Genomic DNA, 21187 nt, shown 5'->3' with positions numbered 1-21187 from the left:
TTTCCTTCTATATGCGAATGCGTGTAAAGTACAAGCCTAGTTTACATTATAAATAATAGTTTAACATTCAAATACATTGTGAATTTTGAAACATTTGGATTTGTGCCGAATGAGACGTGAGTAATAACCTCCAAATAAATCTAGCCAAACCCATGCTCGCTCCGTCCTCGTACACGCAAGCACGCACTGTCATGATATAATGCACTGTAAATGCTAGATTTTTAAAAACAAATAGGCCTACCGGAACGCAAAAATTCTAAATCTGACATTTTCCGGATCAGGATCCAGCAGGATCAAATTAAGTACTGGTCATAATACTCACATGATAATGTTTCATGTGAGCAACAGTGTGTTTTGCTGCAGCAGCGCCGATGGAAGCGGTTCACTGACTGCAGCACAGCCACACACGCCACAGTTACGTTTGGGATCATTTTATTTTTAATGCCATAATGTCAGTTGAAAACATTGCAAAATTGCATTGAAAATTTATATCCCTAGTTCAAATAGGTAAGTCATAGGCTTGTTCCACTCTGGATATTCTCAATAGTATATCTCAAAATAGGGAAGATCGCAATTCAGATCGTGATTTTGTGTGACAAGATTGTGATATGATATTTTGGGAAGATCGCCCACCCCTAGTTCTTATCATGCTGATGTATGTTCAAGTGTTCGTTTTTCTAATAAGTTTGCTTTTAATTAGGCGTTATTTGATGCTAACGGGGTGTGTTGTCATGATTGTGATCTTGTTATTGGGTCTGTGGGAGTTTGAGACTGATGAGAGATTATTGTCCTGCCATTCCACCAAAACTTTGGCATGTCAAAAATTTCAGAATGTTATTGTAAAATATCTATATGAATCAAGTGGTTTAATAAAAATTTAGACGTGATCACTTTATAATATGACGGTTTTAATTTTGCAATAAAATATTTAATTTAGATTTTTATTCATATATAAACATTATATATCTCAAAATAGGGAAGATCGCAATTCAGATCGTGATTTTGTGTGACAAGATTGTGATATGATATTTTGGGAAGATCGCCCACCCCTAGTTCTTATCATGCTGATGTATGTTCAAGTGTTCGTTTTTCTAATAAGTTTGCTTTTAATTAGGCGTTATTTGATGCTAACGGGGTGTGTTGTCATGATTGTGATCTTGTTATTGGGTCTGTGGGAGTTTGAGACTGATGAGATTATTGTCCTGCCATTCCACCAAAACTTTGGCATGTCAAAAATTTCAGAATGTTATTGTAAAATATCTATATGAATCAAGTGATTTAATAAAAATTTAGACGTGATCACTTTATAATATGACGGTTTTAATTTTGCAATAAAATATTTAATTTAGATTTTTATTCATATATAAACATTGATCAATGCAGATGGATAAAGCACATCAAATATGGTAAATGGAAGAAGCAATGAGGTTTGTTCTCACGTGTCAGGCAAGCACATTTCATCTTCTGCAAGAACAGTAAGGGTTGGTCTCGCATGTGAAGCGGGTACGGTTGATTACTGTAACCAATATGATTTATGTATGTGCGTTGATCAATGTTTCTATGTGAATATAAACTTGGATTGAATTTATCGATTCTGGTGCATAATGTTAAAACGTCTTAATGAACCTCTTGAAGCATCAAAAATTTGGTGGAATGGATTTTCAATGGAGTGACAGAAATCTCTCTGGTTTCTTGATTTATATCTTTGTTTTGAAAATGAACAAAAGTCTTTGGATTTTAATTTTTGTGTGAACTCTTCCTTTAACCAAAATCAACCGTGATTGTCTGGGAAAGTAATTGTTGTGCTCTTTCTGCAGATTCTTGGATTTGAAGCATAAAAATCATTACAAGATATATAATCTGTAAGTGTGTTTCAAATAACTTCAGTTCTGTCAAATGCTATTACTGCTAGAACATTTCCTCCAGTTTGCTGTTAAAAGCAGAAAAGCTGCAATCATGTTCAATTGAACATTAAAGAAAACAAGCTGCTTGATCATTGTGAATGGAAGGCATTGTCATTGCACATAGGTCTGTTATTTAGCTGTGAATGTTCTGTTGGTTTTGGCATTGATGCAAAGTTCTTAAGCAGGAATGTTACGTTGAACTTCTGTACTTATCTGTTTCTTTGTATTGTTTAGATGTGCGGAAAGACATTATGATACTGCCAAATTTAACTGCAGAGGTAAGATACTTGGATTGCATAAATCTGCCATTTACAGATGGTTTTGAAATTTGGTAATGAAGGTCTCAATGAACTCTTTATTTTTCTCTTGCAGTTGCACAGTATCCGTTTGAGGATCACAATCCTCCTCAGTTAGAACTTATTAAACCTTTCTGTGAAGATTTGGATAAGTGGCTCAGTGAAAATGACAATCATGTGGCTGCCATTCACTGCAAAGCTGGAAAGGGACGTACGGGTGTCATGATATGTGCATACTTGTTACACCGAGGCAAATTCAAAAAAGCACAAGAGGCTCTGGACTTCTATGGTGAAGTTAGAACCAGAGACAAGAAGGTGACGTATATATTTTTTTGCTTTTTTTCCTTTCCCAAAAAACTCAAGTTGTGAATTAAGTTTTTCTATACAAATGTAAATTAAAGGATAAATGTTTTGATACATTTTCATGTCAATGAAAGCAATGCCCATGCTGATGTATAATTATGTATATGTGTTATTACTATCATAATAATAATGTTACAGTGAAATGTTTTGAACCTAAAAAAAAATCTACTGACCTACATAATTTCCCCCCTGAGTATTCTTCTGTGGAGTGCAACAGTGCCCATCCACTTTTTTTAGTGACCTTTGTTCTGGAAGTATTTTTCTTGTAGAGGATCAAAAAATGGCATTAAAAAAAGTTGTATGCCATTAATTAAACCAACCAGCTATGAGGTGAATCACAACCTTACAAACTTAGATTTGAAGCAAAAAAGTATTTGAATATCAAACAAAAAGGCAAAGGTACAAGACTGTGTACTTTATTAAGGGAAAGATCTACAATCCTATGAAGCATTGCAAATGACCTAATGAAATTAGAAGCAATGGAGAAATATCAAATTAAAAGCAATGGAGAAATATCAAATGATTGATTTTGAAGATGTTGATTTATAGAAACAATATTTTACTTTTATTGCAAAATATTTGTATATAAAAATATTTAATCAGTTTGAGATCTTAGGGAGACTGACTCTATTATGTATTGGTTTATGTGTGGGTGGGTGCTGTGTAGCCCTTGGGCATGGTTTGCTTGTTTCGATTCTCTGATTGGTTGAGATTTCTTTGCAGTGTCATGTAGTATGTTTGTTTGTTTTTTGTTTTTTTTACCAGGTATTGTCAAATTATTACATAATTTATCTTGAATAATGTGGGCTGATGGTATCAACAAAAGCATATACCATATATTTACAACCTTGTAGATTACTTTTAAAGGTTTATAAGTCTTTAAAGGTTTGTAAATAATTGTTAAAAATCAATTCCCCTTTGGAGAAAATGGGTGGGATTTTTACTTCTGGAACCCAACTGCTGCACCCTTTTACGGAAGTATGATGCAAATGTGTTGTGTTGTGTTGAGGCCACGGAGGAGATGTTTGCATTAACACTACAGGTTTGCTGTATCACAGGGAGTGACTATTCCCAGTCAGAGGCGATATGTGTACTACTATAGCTACCTTCTGAAGAATAAGCTGGAGTACAAACCTGTGGCCTTGCTCTTTCACAAGATGGTGTTTGAGACAGTGCCTATGTTCAGTGGAGGGACTTGCAGTAAGTGAGCTCCCTTTTTTTTTCTTTTCCTTTCTAGCAGTGTTGTTTATACTTTGTATTGTCATCCGTTATGGGCTATTTGATCTTAAGTGCTCAGGTGAGACATACTGGTGTTTACACCTGGTATTACTTGCATCTCGCATGTGTCTTCTGTGACAAGTATGGACTTTTCAAACTTTTGTGATTATTTTCTTTTAAAATGACATGTAACCGGCAAAGTTTAAGACTCTCGTTTTAACTTGGTGCATGGTGGATAGGTGAGTTGGAGGCCCTTGAAAGCATTAGTGTTTACCATACAAATGCGACGTGAGCACATGCATTTCTAACTGCTGGCAGTTTCACATAGGATGTGCCAGTCACAAAAGGAACTGGGTCTGTTTCGATGAGATGCACATGGTAAATCACAGGCAGTTTGTTGGCGGCACGCAAGCAGTGCACGTACACCCAATTCAATCAATCTCTATTCTGTTTCCCAGCTCTAAACTGCTAAATGTGGACAATTAGGCATTAAGGTAGTGCTGGGCGGTATGACCACAAATTTATATCACGGTATTCTTCGAAATTATACCGGTTTTACGGTACGGATCCTTTTATGGATATATTTGAAACATATTTTGTAACATGTAAAGAAAATAAACTTTAATTTATTTTAATTTAACATCCTGTGTAAAATGGCCTTACCATTCATTGTGGTTTCATTGAAAAAGATTTTGCCCTCCATGTATACGTTTATTACAGTGCCATCCACTTGAGGTCAGATCAGACATTAATACCAGGTGTACACCGAGTCTCTGGGCGGTATGACCACAAATTTATATCACGGTATTCTTCGAAATTATACCGGTTTTACGGTACGGATCCTTTTATGGATATATTTGAAACATATTTTGTAACATGTAAAGAAAATAAACTTTAATTTATTTTAATTTAACATCCTGTGTAAAATGGCCTTACCATTCATTGTGGTTTCATTGAAAAAGATTTTGCCCTCCATGTATACGTTTATTACAGTGCCATCCACTTGAGGTCAGATCAGACATTAATACCAGGTGTACACCGAGTCTCTGTAACTGGAAAACAAGGCCCCCCCCCCCCTCACACTTCTTCATAATAACTGTGCAAAGACGCTGCTTTAATAGGCAGTGTTCACGGCTGCTCGTGGCTTTCCTATTTGCTTAAATTGCTGTAAATTCTTCCCTTCAAATTCAAACCTCTGCCTTTTGCTATGCACCTAGACATTTAACCTTTATCCAGATAGACCTAATGTACTACCAGGAGTATTATATGTGCTTTAGCCACATAACTTTGACATCTTTAAAGAAAAGTGGCAGGAATGTGTAAAGAGTCTTTACCTGGAGTGCGAGTTTGTCCAGTGGCGCTGTAGCATCCATTAGGGATGCACCGAATGTTTGGCAACCAAATAAGCGAAAAGACCAAATAAATTGTACCGAACAATGACATGACGCGATCAAATAGCAACCAGAGCAGAGTGAGAGGCGCACACTCTTTATAGTGCAACAAACATGTCAGCACAGCAGTGTGGAAGCATTTAAAACTGTCTGAGAAAGATGCAAAAATCATTAGTACTGCAGCGCATGTCTTCGATGAGAAGAGGAAGGGGAGATTGTTGCTGGTTACTGTATGATGATTGAAATTGTGAAATGGCCTTAAACAATTAGTAAATAAACTGCAGAAAGTTATGTTTTCACGCTCGAATTGCATGTATTCTGACAGCGCTGCACGAACTCGCGGCGGATCTGCTTGTTAACCAGGATTCAAAGTTCAAAGCGTGAGGAAAATCTGCGCTGAACCAGTGTTACTCGTCAGTTGCTCAGTCACATTTATGAATTTTTACAAGGCATGTGGCAATGCAATGCGTGCAACATATTCGTATTGAGACTCATGCACAAAAAGAAGCACTGAGGTCTTCCTGCGTGTTTCCGCTAAAATAAAAGTTGAGAAAAAGCAAGAACTCCATCAACATTCATAAATGTTAGTATTGTAATTTTACTGTTGTTCTGTAAAATAAAATAAAAAGTAAGACTATAATAATGAAAATAATAATTACAACAGCTCTAATAATACATGTATTATAACATTCACAGATTGTGTTCAAATTGGGATCTGTAATATTTTCTAATGTTTTAAAAAGTTTCTTGTGCTCAGCAAGGCTGCATTCATTAAAAAAATTACACGCCTTTTTCAAGAAGAGGGTCTGATGGACAAAAAATATTATTTTACTAACTTATTAATTTTAAGTTAAATTGTGCTTTGTTGGTATAGTGTCTGCTAGAATGTAAAAAAATATTCAGTGTTAAATATTTTTTAATTATTGTTTTGTAATTGATTTTTTTTCTGTGAAAAGCAAGACAAATAGTAAAAAGCACATTTTGGCTGTTTAATTTATGCAGTGGTGGAAAAAAATGGGCAAAATACATGGGGGAAAAAAACTCGAAAAACTGCTTTCGGCCCAGTGTTTCATTTTTTTTCCGGCCAAGAATTTTCATTTCGGTGCATCCCTAACATCCATGTCTCTCTGTCTCTGACTGTACCTCCTCCGGGCCCTATTCTGAACACATTCTTGGTGACACTGACCAAGCCTGCTCTACACGGCTCCTGGACTGGATTGTTCATAATGCTTTAGACAACCTGCTGTGTGAAATCTGAACTTTTATCCCCCATTATATTTTGTTTTTGTACTTGTATGTCTGTAACGTGTTTTATGTGTGATTTTTAGAGTGTACCTCACAACTAAAGGGCTTCCCGGTGGTGTTGCACTTATGGTTTCCTCCATAGAGTCTTAAATGGCCATTAATATTTTAGTCCAGCCCAGTCTAGCTCTGTAAAAGCTGTGTGTTGCATGAGTATGTGTTGTGTTTTAGCTCTGTTTTAACGTTTCTTCCCCTCATAGTGCCCTCTCTTGCTCTTGCTCTGGCCAGGCCACTGGACAGTCTTTAATCTCCTTCTTTTTCTCCAAGGGGATTCTGCTGTAAAAAGCAAGAGTGAGCAGATTCCACATGGGTTCAGAAAAACCAATTGGCATTGGGGTAACATCAGCTTTTTCTAAAATGTTTCTCATTTTCAGTTCTGTTAGCCTAGCCAGTGTTGCTCTGTTAAATGTGTTTGCCATGTACAAGTAAATGCCCCTAACGCCACTTTTGGGTGGTCATTTGTAAAGCCTCATTTGAGGGAGATGGGAAGTGTGGTCCAGGGTCAGCTGTTCTCAGAATAGGGCCCTTAGCGTTTCACTGTTATTGTCTTTTCTGTATCAATATTTCTTCTATTTCTAGCCTGTTGTTTTCCTCTGCTTTTCTTCTGTTTTATGTTAACAGATATGCATAAGCTCACATTTTGTTTCTGTTGCACAAAGCTGGTAGAGCAATTACACATTGTTTTATTTTGCAGATCCTCAGTTTGTGGTGTACCAGCTGAAGGTGAAAATCCACACGTCTAACCCAGCGCACACAAGGCGAGAGGAGAAGTACATGTACTTTGATTTTCCACAGCCACTGCCTGTGTGTGGAGACATCAAGGTGGAGTTCTTCCACAAGCAGAACAAGATGATGAAAAAGGTACGTGTCAGTTTCCAAACAGCCCATAGTGCTTTCACAGATCATTATTGCTGCATCTAGTAGTAAATGTTAGTGCTGTGATCGATACGACGATGTATCGTTACAGAGATTTGACGATATGAGTATCGATACAACTGGCCCTGTATCGATATTGTGGCACGTGTGCAGCAGTGGACCGCGCTTAATTTGAATACAAGAACACCGTTTAAAATTTAGTAGAAAATTGTGAGGTTTCTAAAAAATAAAGAATAGAGCATAATATATAGGCTACAAGGATTAATCTGACAGAGGAAAACAACTGGGTTGCCTGATATAAAGAGACGTAATCCCCGACACAGAGCTTCACACTTGCGCAAAACGGAAATATCAGCTAAGTGTGCTACTTATCTTTGTCAACCTGGCAACCATGTGCACGCGCTCTCTCTCCACTGTGGATAAACGCGCTTGCTTTCTGAAGACACCGCTTGGCTTGCAGTTTAGCGATCTCCACTTCAACATTCTATTATCAGAAAAGTGTAATTCATCAACTGTTCATTTATGAGAGCGAGAGAGAGAGGGGCTGTGTAATGTATGAATTGCCACCGTTTTGCCACGTTTCTCTATTAACAGTGAAGCTGTGGCATTAATTCCTTTAGAAACAATGATGTTACCAGCTCCTTGTTGAGAAAGATAATGTAGCTCTTGAGCAATTAAGCTATTTAGTTGATAAAATTGCGGGGCAGCGCTAAAAAGTTTGTTTGAGTTCGGCCGCAATGTGATCCGTGTGTGTGACTGAGCGTGTGTTTGATACAGAAGACAGCGCATTAGTTTAGAACTCTTCTAATTTAAATTTTTTAAACGTAGAGAGTGTTAATTTGTGCAATGATAACCTACCAGCAATGTTAAGATGATTTTAATATTTATATTGTACCTGATGGGGAGTGCCCAATGTAAACATGAAACATATGCTATTACCTATATTGTACTGTGGTACAGTTATGGAGGCCCTTCATAATGCAGAGGTCAACTGCCTGCTCTTCCAATAGTTAGAAATGGCACTATAGTATGCAATGTTTAATAAACAGCAGTTTTACTAAATTCTGCTGAGGTGAAATTCAGTGCAGTCCTGTATCTTGATACATATCGTGACTTTGCTGGTGATGCACAGCCCTAGTAAATGTAATGTTCTAATGTAAGTTAAGAGTGAGGATTAAGATCAGTTTTTACTACAGTACTTCATGCAGTTTTTTTTTTTAGGCATGAAATTTTGTGGTAAGAGTTGGGTGGTATGTCCTAAATCTTATCACAATATGAATTTATATCATGTTATCTGTATAGATCACAATATAGTGCTTATGCTTGAAATTCAACCCAAATGTTGTTTTAGTATATGGAATATAATGGTGCATATTATGGTTTATAAAAATATAAATTCTTTTGAAGGTGTGCTCTAAATGCTACAAGTGGAGTGAAATTAAAATGAATGAATGAATACAAATGAGGTACTTAATCTCAATTTATTATAATAACTTTTATTTTGAACTTGATTGAAGCAAAAGATAAGGTTATTCATAACAAATGAGTAAGTCTGGCATCAGCGCTTGAATGGCTTCTAACAGGGTTGGGCGGTATGACAAAAATCTTATCATAGGATGAGTAATTATATATCACAGTAATGGTATATCATTATGTAGTTATTTTTTTCTGGACATTGAGCTTAATGTTACATAACCATTTTATATATTCATGTATATATATATTTTTCCAATTATATATTGACTTAAATACTTCAATGAAAGGGTTGGGTGTAAACCAAAAGCTGTAGCTGAGATTAAGAATTATGTCTTTAAATCTGGCACCAGAACAGATACTACAAGGCAAATCTCAACGGAGTAATTGTTTATATCGTTGTAAACTGTCCTATTTCTCAACTCTAAACTGCTCAGTGTGGACTGTAAGGCTATTATAAACATTAACATTATGAATTTCTGAATAGCTGCTTTGAAGTAATGTGTATTGTGAATGTGATATACAAATAAAAACTTATGTTGTAAATGAAGCCTTTAGGGATGCTCATATTGACAGTTTATCCATTAACCGAAAGTAAAAATTTTGACTGATTGGTTTAAAAGCAGTTTTTAAAAATATTTTTTAAAATATAATATAATTTTTTATTTTTTATTTTTTTTGCTGCATGGTGAAAGAAAAGTATACTATATCTTACATATTTGTTAACCCATGGAGAAAAATCAGCCCAGGGCAACAGTTAAAAGTAGCCCAGTTCCGTGGAAAAAAACGCAGACTTTTCAACACTGCATCTAGGGCAAAATTAAAATTTTTAAATCTCGATTTTTCCAGAATGTTTGAACGATTCTCTTTTTTTATATATATTTTTTTTACTATTTTTAACTAGTCAACTTAAAAATGTAACTACAACATGATTCAATTTACTTTTTCTTTACTAACCCTTTAGTTAAAGAAAATTCTATTCCAAGTGCAGCACACATGAATTTGTCAACATGATGTAAATGTTAAACAAATCACTTGTTAAATATCTTTGCAGAAAAGATGCAAAAACTACAACTACATATTGTACAAACTTGTCTTGTACATATTATGTGTTCAGAAATAATACGAGGAAAATTATTTTCGAAAATCTCAAGTCAAGGTAATTCAAATTCATAATGACTGAAGGTATAACACCAGTAGACTTTTATTACCTATAAATGTTCTTAAAAAAACAACAGCAGCTTTCAGCCTGTCACCATGATGCAAACATGAAATATCAGACATACAGTAGTAGTTCTTTCCAGGTTTTTTTATTCGATTGCGCTGCTTTTCCATTGTTTTTTTCTGTGTAAACATGGATGTGTTTGATTGTTGCGCTCGCGTCTCTTGCAGTGTCTCATGCATGAAACGCCATTCTAAAAACACGGCGCTCAAGTTAACATAAGTTCACTCCCATCTTCTTGCATGTTTTACCTATTCCACTTCCTGCAACGCATCTGTCAACACAAAAGCACAATCTGTGTGAATGGCGCTTAGCGCTATATTTATGGTGCAATGATAACCTACCAGCAATGTAAATACGATTTTTTAAAATATATTAGAATGAGTACATTACAATATAAATTTATTAGAATGAATACATTATTATTTATTGTGAATTGCAGAGCGCGTCAGACGCGAGCGGTTAATCACGTGCGCCGACATGCGGTTGGATTGCTCATTTCTCTTTACTGTTGTCACCGGCATATTGTCAAAGTGTCTAATTCTAGCATTTGGTAATATTTCTATTCAAAATTGCGATTCCTCGATTTCTAAAAAATAAAATCATGGCAAAACAATAAATTCGAATTAATCTATAAAATCGGGGAAATCGCCCAGCCCTACCTGCATCCAACACAAGTTTGACTGATCACGGGTCGAGAGTAAGGAGAGATGACTGACAGACCATGCTGGAGAATTTGCTGCTCAACAGATCCTGAGCTCTCTGACAAATATCTGATCTTGTATGATGTGCTCCATTTACACAGACTGCAGAGCTCTACTCCAGACTATCTGCACAGCACGTCGACATATTACTTTAAAAAAATAAAAACTAGACGCATTGTGCATTGATGTAGGCCTGATGTTTACTTTTATGTCTGATGGAAAAAAAAAGACTGCTGGTTCTTTAAGGTGCATAGAAGGATTCAGTGAGTTTTCATTTTGTCATCATAATTAAATTATTTAAGTGAAAAATATTTAGTGTAGGCCTATTTATTTAATCTTTTTATTTAGCCTGTGTTATTTTATTCTGTTTTTCTCTGTTCTCAGAAGTGCTGCAGGTGCGTGATAATTTGACGATGTGTGAATCCAGGTTCTGTTGTTACTCTGTTTTGTATGCTGCTGTGTGCACGTTAAAGTAAACCCCTGAAAAAAATGTTGTATTTTTAATGGGTCACACACTTGCCATTGTGTTTTTATTTAATGCTAATTTATTATTCTAATCTTATCAGTTAACGGTTAATGTTTGGATAACGAGCAGCGGTTGTCGGTCGGGAAAATGAACCAAAATGAGCATCCCTAGAAGCCTTATTTTATAGTATGATTTGTTTTTCTTTCATATTACACTCCTCATTCTTAGCTTTTATTTATTTGTTTTTGTTAACCAGGATAAGATGTTTCACTTCTGGGTGAACACCTTCTTCATCCCTGGACCAGAGGAGAGCTCAGAGAAGGTTGAAAATGGAGGTTTAGTGAAGGAACTGGATGGGAACCACACCACAGAACATGGAGAGAATGATAAGGATCATCTAATCCTGACTTTAACCAAGAACAACTTGGATAAAGCCAATAAGGATAAAGCCAACAGATACTTCTCTCCAAACTTCAAGGTGTGTTAAGCACTTTTGCTCACCGCCTTCCAATTGCTGTTCATTAAGTGTTAAACTGGTGGTAGGCTCATTCAGATGTTCAAAGCTACAAATGTTCAAATGACTAAAATGTGCTTCCCCCCTCTCACCCCCCCCCCATTAGGTGAAGCTGTACTTCACAAAAACAGTGGAGGAACCATCCAACTCAGAGGCCAGCACTTCTACATCTTTAACCCCGGATGTTAGCGATAATGAACCGGACCACTACCGGTATTCGGACACAACAGACTCGGACCCTGAAAATGAACAGTATGATGAAGAACAGATTACTAAAGTTTGAAATATTTTTATGGGAAGAAAAAAAATAAACCATATGTAATAGAGTTGTATAAAGGAGAAAACTTGAATATGAACTGAAAGCAAGTACTTTTTTTTTTTTCCACCCCGTTTTTTTCTTTCTTTTTTTCCCAAGCAGAATTAGGACATGCGTCACACATATGCCACCAGTTGTAGGGACAAAAATGCTGACCAATTTTTCTTTTGTTCATTCACCCCGCTCCATGAAGTATCAACACTGATGTTCCATGGAAAACAGCGTCAGTAGCTATTATGTAAATACATGTTCATGCCGTAACACAAGAAAGGAAACCCAGTCAGGATGGGAGATCGTTTATGGGAGAAATTCAGTGGAGATCGTAATTCGCTGCTCCATCAACCTGTTGAAACCTAGGCCAGTGCTTTAATCAGCATTCATGGCCCCATGTCTGTCCTTCTCTAGTCTGTCCTACCTACTGTGAAATGCTTCTCATGCTGCTGGAAGGCCGCCACGTGTCAGTCGGGCTCTGTTGTGCATAGCTAGCCATTTTTCAGTCTGCTTTCATCATTACCACTACTAGAACGGAGGTGGTAATGATTCTACTAAACTACATTACACCTTGGCAGAAAACACAACATATAGCTCCACCATGTATTATTATAATTATTATTACTACTTTTTTTAATGCAAATATACAAACAACACAACAGGGAAACCAGTGTTGCAATAATGTTGATCGAAGGTGTGCATGTTATTGGAATCATTTTCCATGTTCCAAGAACCATCCAACTCAGAGGCCAGCACTTCTACATCTGTAACCCCGGATGTTAGCGATAATGAACCGGACCACTACCGGTATTCGGACACAACAGACTCGGACCCTGAAAATGAACAGTATGATGAAGAACAGATTACTAAAGTTTGAAATATTTTTATGGGAAGAAAAAAATAAACCATATGTAATAGAGTTGTATAAAGGAGAAAACTTGAATATGAACTGAAAGCAAGTACTTTTTTTTTTTTTCCACCCCGTTTTTTTCTTTCTTTTTTTCCCAAGCAGAATTAGGACATGCGTCACACATATGCCACCAGTTGTAGGGACAAAAATGCTGACCAATTTTTCTTTTGTTCATTCACGCCGCTCCATGAAGTATCAAGACTGATGTTCCGTGGAAAACAGCGTCAGTAGCTATTATGTAAATACATGTTCATGCCGTAACACAAGAAAGGAAACCCAGTCAGGATGGGAGATCGTTTATGGGAGAAATTCAGTAGAGATCGTAATTCGCTGCTCCATCAACCTGTTGAAACCTAGGCCAGTGCTTTAATCAGCATTCATGGCCCCATGTCTGTCCTTCTCTAGTCTGTCCTACCTACTGTGAAATGCTTCTCATGCTGCTGGAAGGCCGCCACGTGTCAGTCGGGCTCTGTTGTGCATAGCTAGCCATTTTTCAGTCTGCTTTCATCATTACCACTACTAGAACGGAGGTGGTAATGATTCTACTAAACTACATTACACCTTGGCAGAAAACACAACATATAGCTCCACCATGTATTATTATTTTTTTTTTTAATGCAAATATACACAACACAACAGGGAAACCAGTGTTGCAATAATGTTGATCGAAGGTGTGCATGTTATTGGAATCATTTTCCATGTTCCAAATAAATAGTATACAATGTTTTTCTAAAAAAAAAAAAAGTTTCTAAAGTCATTTACAATTTGATTGTATTTGGGAAGAAGATATTTCCATCACTCTTTCTTCTGCAGATGGGACTTTAATATATAAACAGTCATTCAGTGACACTTCATTTATATAATTCATAAGTTTCCCTTTCAAAATTGGCACTTGTTTAAATCGGCTCTCACAGGATGATTTGTTTTCTGTTTCACTTCTTTAAAGGTCATGGTTTGAGCTCAAGGTAGCATCAGTCGTAAAATTCTTCAGTGTGTTCTGGGATACGGATCAATCTAGCTTGAAGGCTCTGTGGTTCACTACAGCCATCACAGGTCAGATCGGGTTTGATGGTGTACAGCATCTCGTGTAATGCATGTCAACATGGAGAAGCCCTTTTCTGAATGTATCAACCTTGAATGCAAGTTTTGATTAGATTTCAACAGCATTTACATTGTTTTTCTTTCTTCCTGGCTGTGTCAGACATCAGATCTTTGGCTCCCTATAACATGTTTGTAGCCTTATCGTGCATGATCTAATGAAATCTGGATCATTTATCCAGCAATGGTGCTTGCTAAACTGTAAGCTCTCAATGTATAGTGCAGTCATTTTGGAGCAAAGAACCTCATGGTGCAAGCATTCAAACGCACTGCGGTGTGTCGTAACTGTTAGTCGCACTTTGATGTGCATAATCAATTAGTTTCCAACAATTTGATGTCCCTCACTAGCTAGAGTTCTTTTTTTTTTCTTATTCTTATTCTTGAACGGGCCTCGTTCCCTTTGGAATGAGCATAGTGCAGCTACACAGATTTTACACAGTCTTGTGCTTGCTTCAGAAATATTAAAGCCCTATATATGAGAATATTTAAATGTATAATTTTCTTTTAAGCATGCCAAATCTTTTTTTTTAACATCTGGCTGTGACCAGACCAAAAAAGAAAAAAAGAAAAAAAAAACTTTCTCAGTCTCTTGGGCAAGAATCTTCACTAAGGGTAGTGAGTAAGCTGCCTTTCTCGTACTGTTAACGTTCAGGCTTCACTCTTCTCACCAGCCCACTGCACACACCGTACATCCCGCCTTCCTTTAGAGAAAGAATACGTTTCCCTGAAATGAAGAGGAGACTGGGCCTTCCTTTATGAGATTGTACACTAACCAATCCAGGAATAAAAGCAAAAGCCTATCAAGGATTCTCATTTTGTTTACATTTTATCACATCACTGAAAACCTGCCAAAATTAAGCTTAATCGTTTTTGTTTTATTGTTTTTGTGTTCAGAGGAGGAGGCGGGGCCCACGGGAGGTATTCTTTGCCTTACTTGAAGTTGACAATGCTTACTCTTCTACTGCTTCGATGCCTACCATTCTGCCCAAGCACTGACTTATTTAAAGCTACTATAATAGAGCAACATATTGTACTAGACATTTGCACTGTTACAGGTCTTTGCAGGGTTTCAGTCAGCGGTCCACAGTGTTTATTTTTCTTTTATTTTGTCAGTTTTTTTTTTCTTTCTGGAAATGCTTTACAGCAATCAATAGTAGTAGAATAGAGGTGAAATGAAAAGACATTAATATAGTCTCTGTGCATCCCAATAGAATCAAATCTGTTTTTGACTGATTTTTTTTTTTGTAAAAGAAAACCCAAAATAGAAAAACAAAAAGTGTTCATTCACATTCATTTACAAGACCCTCTGCAGGTATTGACTCTACTGAAGTGTCACATGATGAACTTAAATTTAAAGAATTCAAATAAAATATTCTGTCATCATTTACTCACCCTCGTGTCTTTCTAAACCTGTATGATCAGAAAAGAAGATATTTTGGAGAATGTTTCAGTTGTTTTTGTCCACACAATGATAGTCAGTTAGGTTCCCCTATTCATGGACAACAGAAATAGAAGAACGTTTGTCATACAGGCTTGGAACGACTCTGTAAAAATTATTTTAAATTATCTGAGAATATTTGGCAAGAAAATACAATTTCAGTCTTTACGCTTAATTTCAAATTTCATTCATTGTGTTACATGTTGTTTTGCTAGAGTTAAAATGGTTTCACCATAAGATTTGTTTAGCGCACAAGGCTGAGTAAATGATGAATGTTCATTTTTAGGTGAACTTTTCTTTTAATCCTCAGATTGTCTCTGCGACATGAGTCACATCCCTTGACATTTTGACAATTTAGCCACAGTACCTTTATACGCAGACCCTCAGACATCTTGTACGTGGCACGGGTGTGTGGAGCTCACAGGCAGCATGAAAAATTTATTTTCAGCTTTAATGAAAAACAAAATGTCATCAAAGGTGCCAGTGTATATGTTTCACATCACACTTTCTTAGCTGATTTGTGCAATATGTTATGATGCCTGTGATTGCCACAAAGTGCCTCTCGTTTATAGTTATAAAAAAAAAAATATATTTTGCTTTAAAAACTGTCGTAGGACATTATGTCATGCAAGCGGATAGATGGGGTGGTACTGTGCACTAAATCGTCCAGCTAGACTTGCAGCAGGGGGCCCTTTGGACTTCAGCCATGCTCCATTAGAAATAATTCTTCTCCCCAGAGGGTTTTTACGTTCATGTAATGTAAATGCCGTATATTTTAAGAAAACCGCCTTACTCCGTTTCAGCCTGTTCAGATACTATCGTGCTGTGCAACAGTTGCTCTGTGTGTAATGCCTATGCACTGAGAATACACAAACCATGTATGAAATATTGTACAGGTAATCATGTTGCTCATACAAATCACATGTTTGTTTGTAATTGTATGTGTAAACTGCCCTTTATCTTACTGTTATAAACTCCACATACATCCAATAAAGTCTCAATCTTGTCAGTTTGTTGTTTTTGACAGCATTCGATATTTGTGAATCTGAATTCGTAGTTGCATGGCATTTAAATATATTTTTTTCCCCCAGTATTTCTTGATTAACGCAAAAAATTATTTTGACTCCCTCATTCTCAAGGTTACGAGAAGCAAAAATCAAGGTTAGGTTGAACTTACAATGTATTCTTCAAATTCTTATGTGTATTGTTTGAGTTTTAAAGCTTTTAAGTCCTTTGTTTTGTGTCATTCCATCAAGGAGCCCTAAATTGAAGTTGTAATGTGCATATTCATGAACACAAATCATCAGTATTTGAATACTTGTATACTCATTGCTGAAATGAAATGATTGTCTCACTCATATGTGACCCTGGACCACAAAACCAGTCATAAGGGTCAATTTTTTTGAAATTGAGATTTATACATGATCTGAAAGCGGAATAAATGAGCTTTCCATTGATGTATGGTTTGTTAAGATAGGCCAAGATACAATTATTTAAAAATCTGGAATCTGAGCGTGCAAACAAATTCAAAATATTGAGAAAATCGCCTTTAAAGTTGTCCAAATGAAGTTCTTAGCAATGAATATTACTAATCAAAAATTAAGTTTTATTATATTTACAGTAGGAAATTTACAAAATATCTTCATGGAACATGAACTTTACTTAATATCCTAATTATTTTTGGCATAAAATAAAAATCAATAATTTTGACCCATGCAATGTACAAATATACCCCAGCGACTTGACTGGTTTTGTGCTCCAGGGTCACATATGAAAATACTATAGGGTAATCTAGTCTTGCTTTTTCTGGCCAAATGCGTCAGTATGATGACTGTTTTACTTGAGTAGGCTACATGGTTTTTGTTGCCAGCTGCCCAAAAGATTTACTCATGCTTTTTTTTCAGCATGAGACTGACTTCAGTCTCATGCTGAAGGTGCTTTTCATGTCAGCTGAGAAAAAAAATCAGGAAAACGAACGTAGTTCTGTTTTCTCTTTCTCTTTCTTTAACTTCTCTAAAACTGCTCTTGGGGACTATTTCAATTTTCTCAACAGAATGAGGAAATATTTATAACCTTCTGTAAATAAACTGCCTTATGGGAGACAACTTTGTGCCCAGAAAATAAACTTGATTTTAAATATATCTCTATTAGCTTTAAAAAGAAACCCCAAACTGCACTTTGTGTCTGGAGCCTGACTAAAGATCTGTTAATGACCTCTGATTTACCCTACTACCCTGTTATCTATAAATAAAGGCCTCACTGTCAGATCTAGAAGCCATAGCGGCGCTGCTTATATAACCTGCGTGCATGAATCTCTCTCATTTCAAAGAGAAATTAGTTTAATGTACAGACTGATGAGCTTGTCATCTTCACTGATCTTTGATAGCACCATGTCCGCTGTTTGAAATGAATGTGGCATGACAAATGCTTTTAAGAAGAAATCATTTGAATTTAGGATTTTATTATTCAAGGTCAAGGTTTTCATCAGTTCATATTTTTCTGTTATTTGGCTGAGATTAAGTGCTATGTTAAATAGATCATTTAAAAAAATTCACTAATGAGAGGTTTTCACCCTGTCTGGGACATGTGACTCAAGCTGCTACTCTGAGATATACATAACATTATTACCATATACTAACTTTATTTGTCTTACCCCATTAGCAAATTGTTTTTGTCTTGGTTTAATAATAATAATAATACAATCACAAAAACAATGTACTATTCTTTTAATACACAACTCTCCCATTCTGAATACCCCAGCGGGCAACTTGATATCAATTTGACATCAAATATTAGTCAAGACTTGATCAAGATGCTGTAACCATTTTAAATTCCATTTGGACAGCAATTTCTTCCAAGGGTAATTAGGTGAAAATAGGAAGTTAATCCCACACTGAAATTGGTTTAATGTATATGTAGGCCAATATGTTGTAAATTGGTGTTCATGTCAAGTTTCTGACGTCAGTTTGATTTGCATATTTGACCTGTTTTTTTAAGTCAATTTTGATGTCTTTTCAACATCGATTTCTCACTGGGACAAAAATACATTTTTCTTGATCAATATTTTAGTTTTGTTTACCAGTAAAACATCTAAACATCACCAAAAACAAGCTTTTTATTTATTTATTTTTTAAAATAAAATATTTGCATTTTGCATAATATACTTGTTTTTTTGAGAATTGATCTTGTTGAACTTGTCTTACCCCAATAGCAAAATGTTTGTCTTGTTTTAAGCATAATAATAATAATAATATTAGTAATAATAATGATAATAAAATTAATTCAAGATCGGTTCTCCGATTTTTTTAAACAAAATATTGCCATGAATATTATTAATAATACAAAAACAACAAGTTGAATGAAATTTAAAATTGATGACGTTGTTCTATCATTAGAATTGCTGGTTAAAGACCTCTTAAGGTGGGACAGGAAATTTTCACTCTAAGACGGGACATGTTTAAAATGCTACTATTCATGTTAATTCAGGATTAAATAACAGATATCGAATAGTTACCGTCACAAAGTAAAATTTCTGTCTTTAATGGTTTGAAAAAAAGTAATGGGATACAATTTGTGGCCATGTTGTATAATATATAGTCTGGTTTGTCCTGTGGGTGATGGAGGGGGAAACGGCAGTGACCCAGGACACGCTCAGTTCAGGACAGGAATCAAAAGGAGAAGTAAATGTTTCAACACTGCGTCCACTTTCCACATTCACATTGTGACCATGACATGATGGCCATTATCTACCATGTTTAACAATCTCGTGATGAATCACAGTGTAACGCTTTCACTTTTATTTCTCTCCTTCTCTGACACATATCTGCATTGTTTTGCGTTTTTACACATACAGTACATTCATGTCGTTTAATGTAACCTTAAAAACAAAAAAATTGCATTACAACCAGTGCTTTCTTAAGTCACATTTTTAAAAATGTTAAACAGGGTGAACCAGGCAGACCTGATGTCAGGGCTGGTTCTGCGGTATGTTTCCACTCGTGGCCCTGATCATCAGATGTAAAAGATGGATTTGAAGTTCTGCTTTTCTTCTCAGTGAAGTTGACTGAAGCTCAGGGCTGTGCCGCAGTTACCTAACAACACCAGCAGCATGGTAACTCACCAAGAGGAGCATGACATAACCGCCTCCCACACGCTCCTGCCTTAGTAACTACAGAGAGGGGAAAACTCTGCTCTTTGGGAACTGGGGAAAGTTTGCTTAAAAAGAAAGTGTTACCTTCTTTGAAAGTCATTTTGTGTGAAAAATCATGGCCTTTCTTGGAGTTAGGGGAAAAAGGCAAAACATTTAATTTTTTCCACATTAGATGGCTGCAAATAAAAGGATGAAACAGAACTGACTGTTTCCAGCCGGTCACAAGCGTCTCATTGTGAGACATGCTGTCGGACCGTCTTGCATAAGCCGTATGTACTACAGTGTCTTCCAGCATGAAGCCCAGCGTCAGACTGTGTTTGTACTTACAGCATGTTGCATGCGGTTGGGTCCCACATACACGATAAAACTGTGACATACCAATACACAACCCTCCTATTCTGAATCCTCCAGCACACTGCAGTTTTTTTTCTTGATCAGTATTTTTGTCTTGTTTTCCAATAAAATCATCTAAACATTCCTAAATCAAGATAACTTTCCCCCGTTAAAATATTTGTATTTTGCACAATATACTTGTTTTCAGAAAATGTATCTTATACTAAGTTAATTTGTCTCACCCCCACTGTTTTTGTTTTAAACATAATAATACTAATACATGATTATTATTGTTAGTAGTAGCATAATAATAATAATAATTCAAGATATATTCTCGGAAAAAGATATAATTGAAATGATTATAGTTATTATAGTTTGTAAATTCAAATATTTTAATTAAAACAATTCTTAAGTAAATGTATCTTATTTTGAGGATGCTTAGATATTTTGTTGGAAAACACAAGAAAAATGTTTAAGAAAGAAATAGCTTTTTTTTTTTTTTAATTTGTAAAACCACACATTCATCTATGACATATGATGCCCTGTGAAAGATACCTTACTTTTGAGTGGAGGACTGGAAAAAGAGGGCAATAAAAGATATGATCTGGCCTCATGCACAGCACTGGATACAGACATGAGACAGAGAAGCCAGGTAGAGGCTGCTGGCCTGAGCGTAATGGAGTGTGTCTTGGCCGGCTGGATGGTTGGAGTTGAGGGTTTGCTGACAGACAGACAGACAGACAGACAGACAGACAGGTGGGCCTTGTTCCTCTCTGTCTCCAGCCAAGACATTGCACAGTCATCAGCACTTCCACTGCCAACATGGCTGAGTTCAGACAGACAGAAAAATGGAGACCTCTCAGTCTGTCTGGCACCTCTGTCATTACAAAGGGTCATGGGTAATGAGAAGTAATCTCCATTTTATCTATGGATAGTCTCAATAGTTGTGTGGGTAAACAAACACACACACATGCTGATAATCGTGATGTATAACAGTGCAAGACAGCAATAGTGTCTACACCAGAGTGAGTCTAAAGTAAAACACTGCAAACTTCTTTTTTTTTTTGAAGAGAAATGAAAACTTATTCATCAGGAATGCATTCAATTTGTCAAAGAGACTTTTACATTGTTACTGTACTTTTTATCAAATAAATCCAGCCTTGGCGAATTTAAGAAACCTCAAAATAATAAAAAAAAAAAATCCTTAAATTATATTGCATTT

General features: G+C 36.1%; 1 protein-coding gene across 2 annotated transcripts in view; it reads left to right on the top strand.

The window, feature by feature from the left end:
• The window catches only part of LOC107594163 (phosphatidylinositol 3,4,5-trisphosphate 3-phosphatase and dual-specificity protein phosphatase PTEN-like), a 25419-nt gene extending 13065 nt beyond the window's left edge, over positions 1-12354 (top strand). The window contains exons 3-10 of one of the 2 annotated variants that reach the window (XM_016284121.1): positions 1818-1862; positions 2139-2182; positions 2277-2515; positions 3622-3763; positions 6742-6810; positions 7169-7335; positions 11472-11693; positions 11836-12354. In XM_016284121.1, coding sequence (XP_016139607.1) covers positions 1818-1862; positions 2139-2182; positions 2277-2515; positions 3622-3763; positions 6742-6810; positions 7169-7335; positions 11472-11693; positions 11836-12012 — 1105 coding nt within the window. In that variant the 3' untranslated portion in view covers positions 12013-12354. The remainder of the gene's footprint in view (positions 1-1817; positions 1863-2138; positions 2183-2276; positions 2516-3621; positions 3764-6741; positions 6811-7168; positions 7336-11471; positions 11694-11835) is intronic. The other variant, XM_016284122.1, reaches the window with a different exon arrangement.
• The last annotated feature ends 8833 nt before the right edge of the window (positions 12355-21187 follow it).

The sequence above is a fragment of the Sinocyclocheilus grahami genome, unplaced genomic scaffold (genome assembly GCF_001515645.1).
Source record: "Sinocyclocheilus grahami isolate Dianchi unplaced genomic scaffold, SAMN03320097.WGS_v1.1 scaffold180.1, whole genome shotgun sequence".
NCBI classification, from domain to species: domain Eukaryota; kingdom Metazoa; phylum Chordata; class Actinopteri; order Cypriniformes; family Cyprinidae; genus Sinocyclocheilus; species Sinocyclocheilus grahami.
The sequence above is the reverse complement of the archived record's forward strand: the minus strand, read 5'-3'. Positions and strand labels throughout refer to the sequence as shown.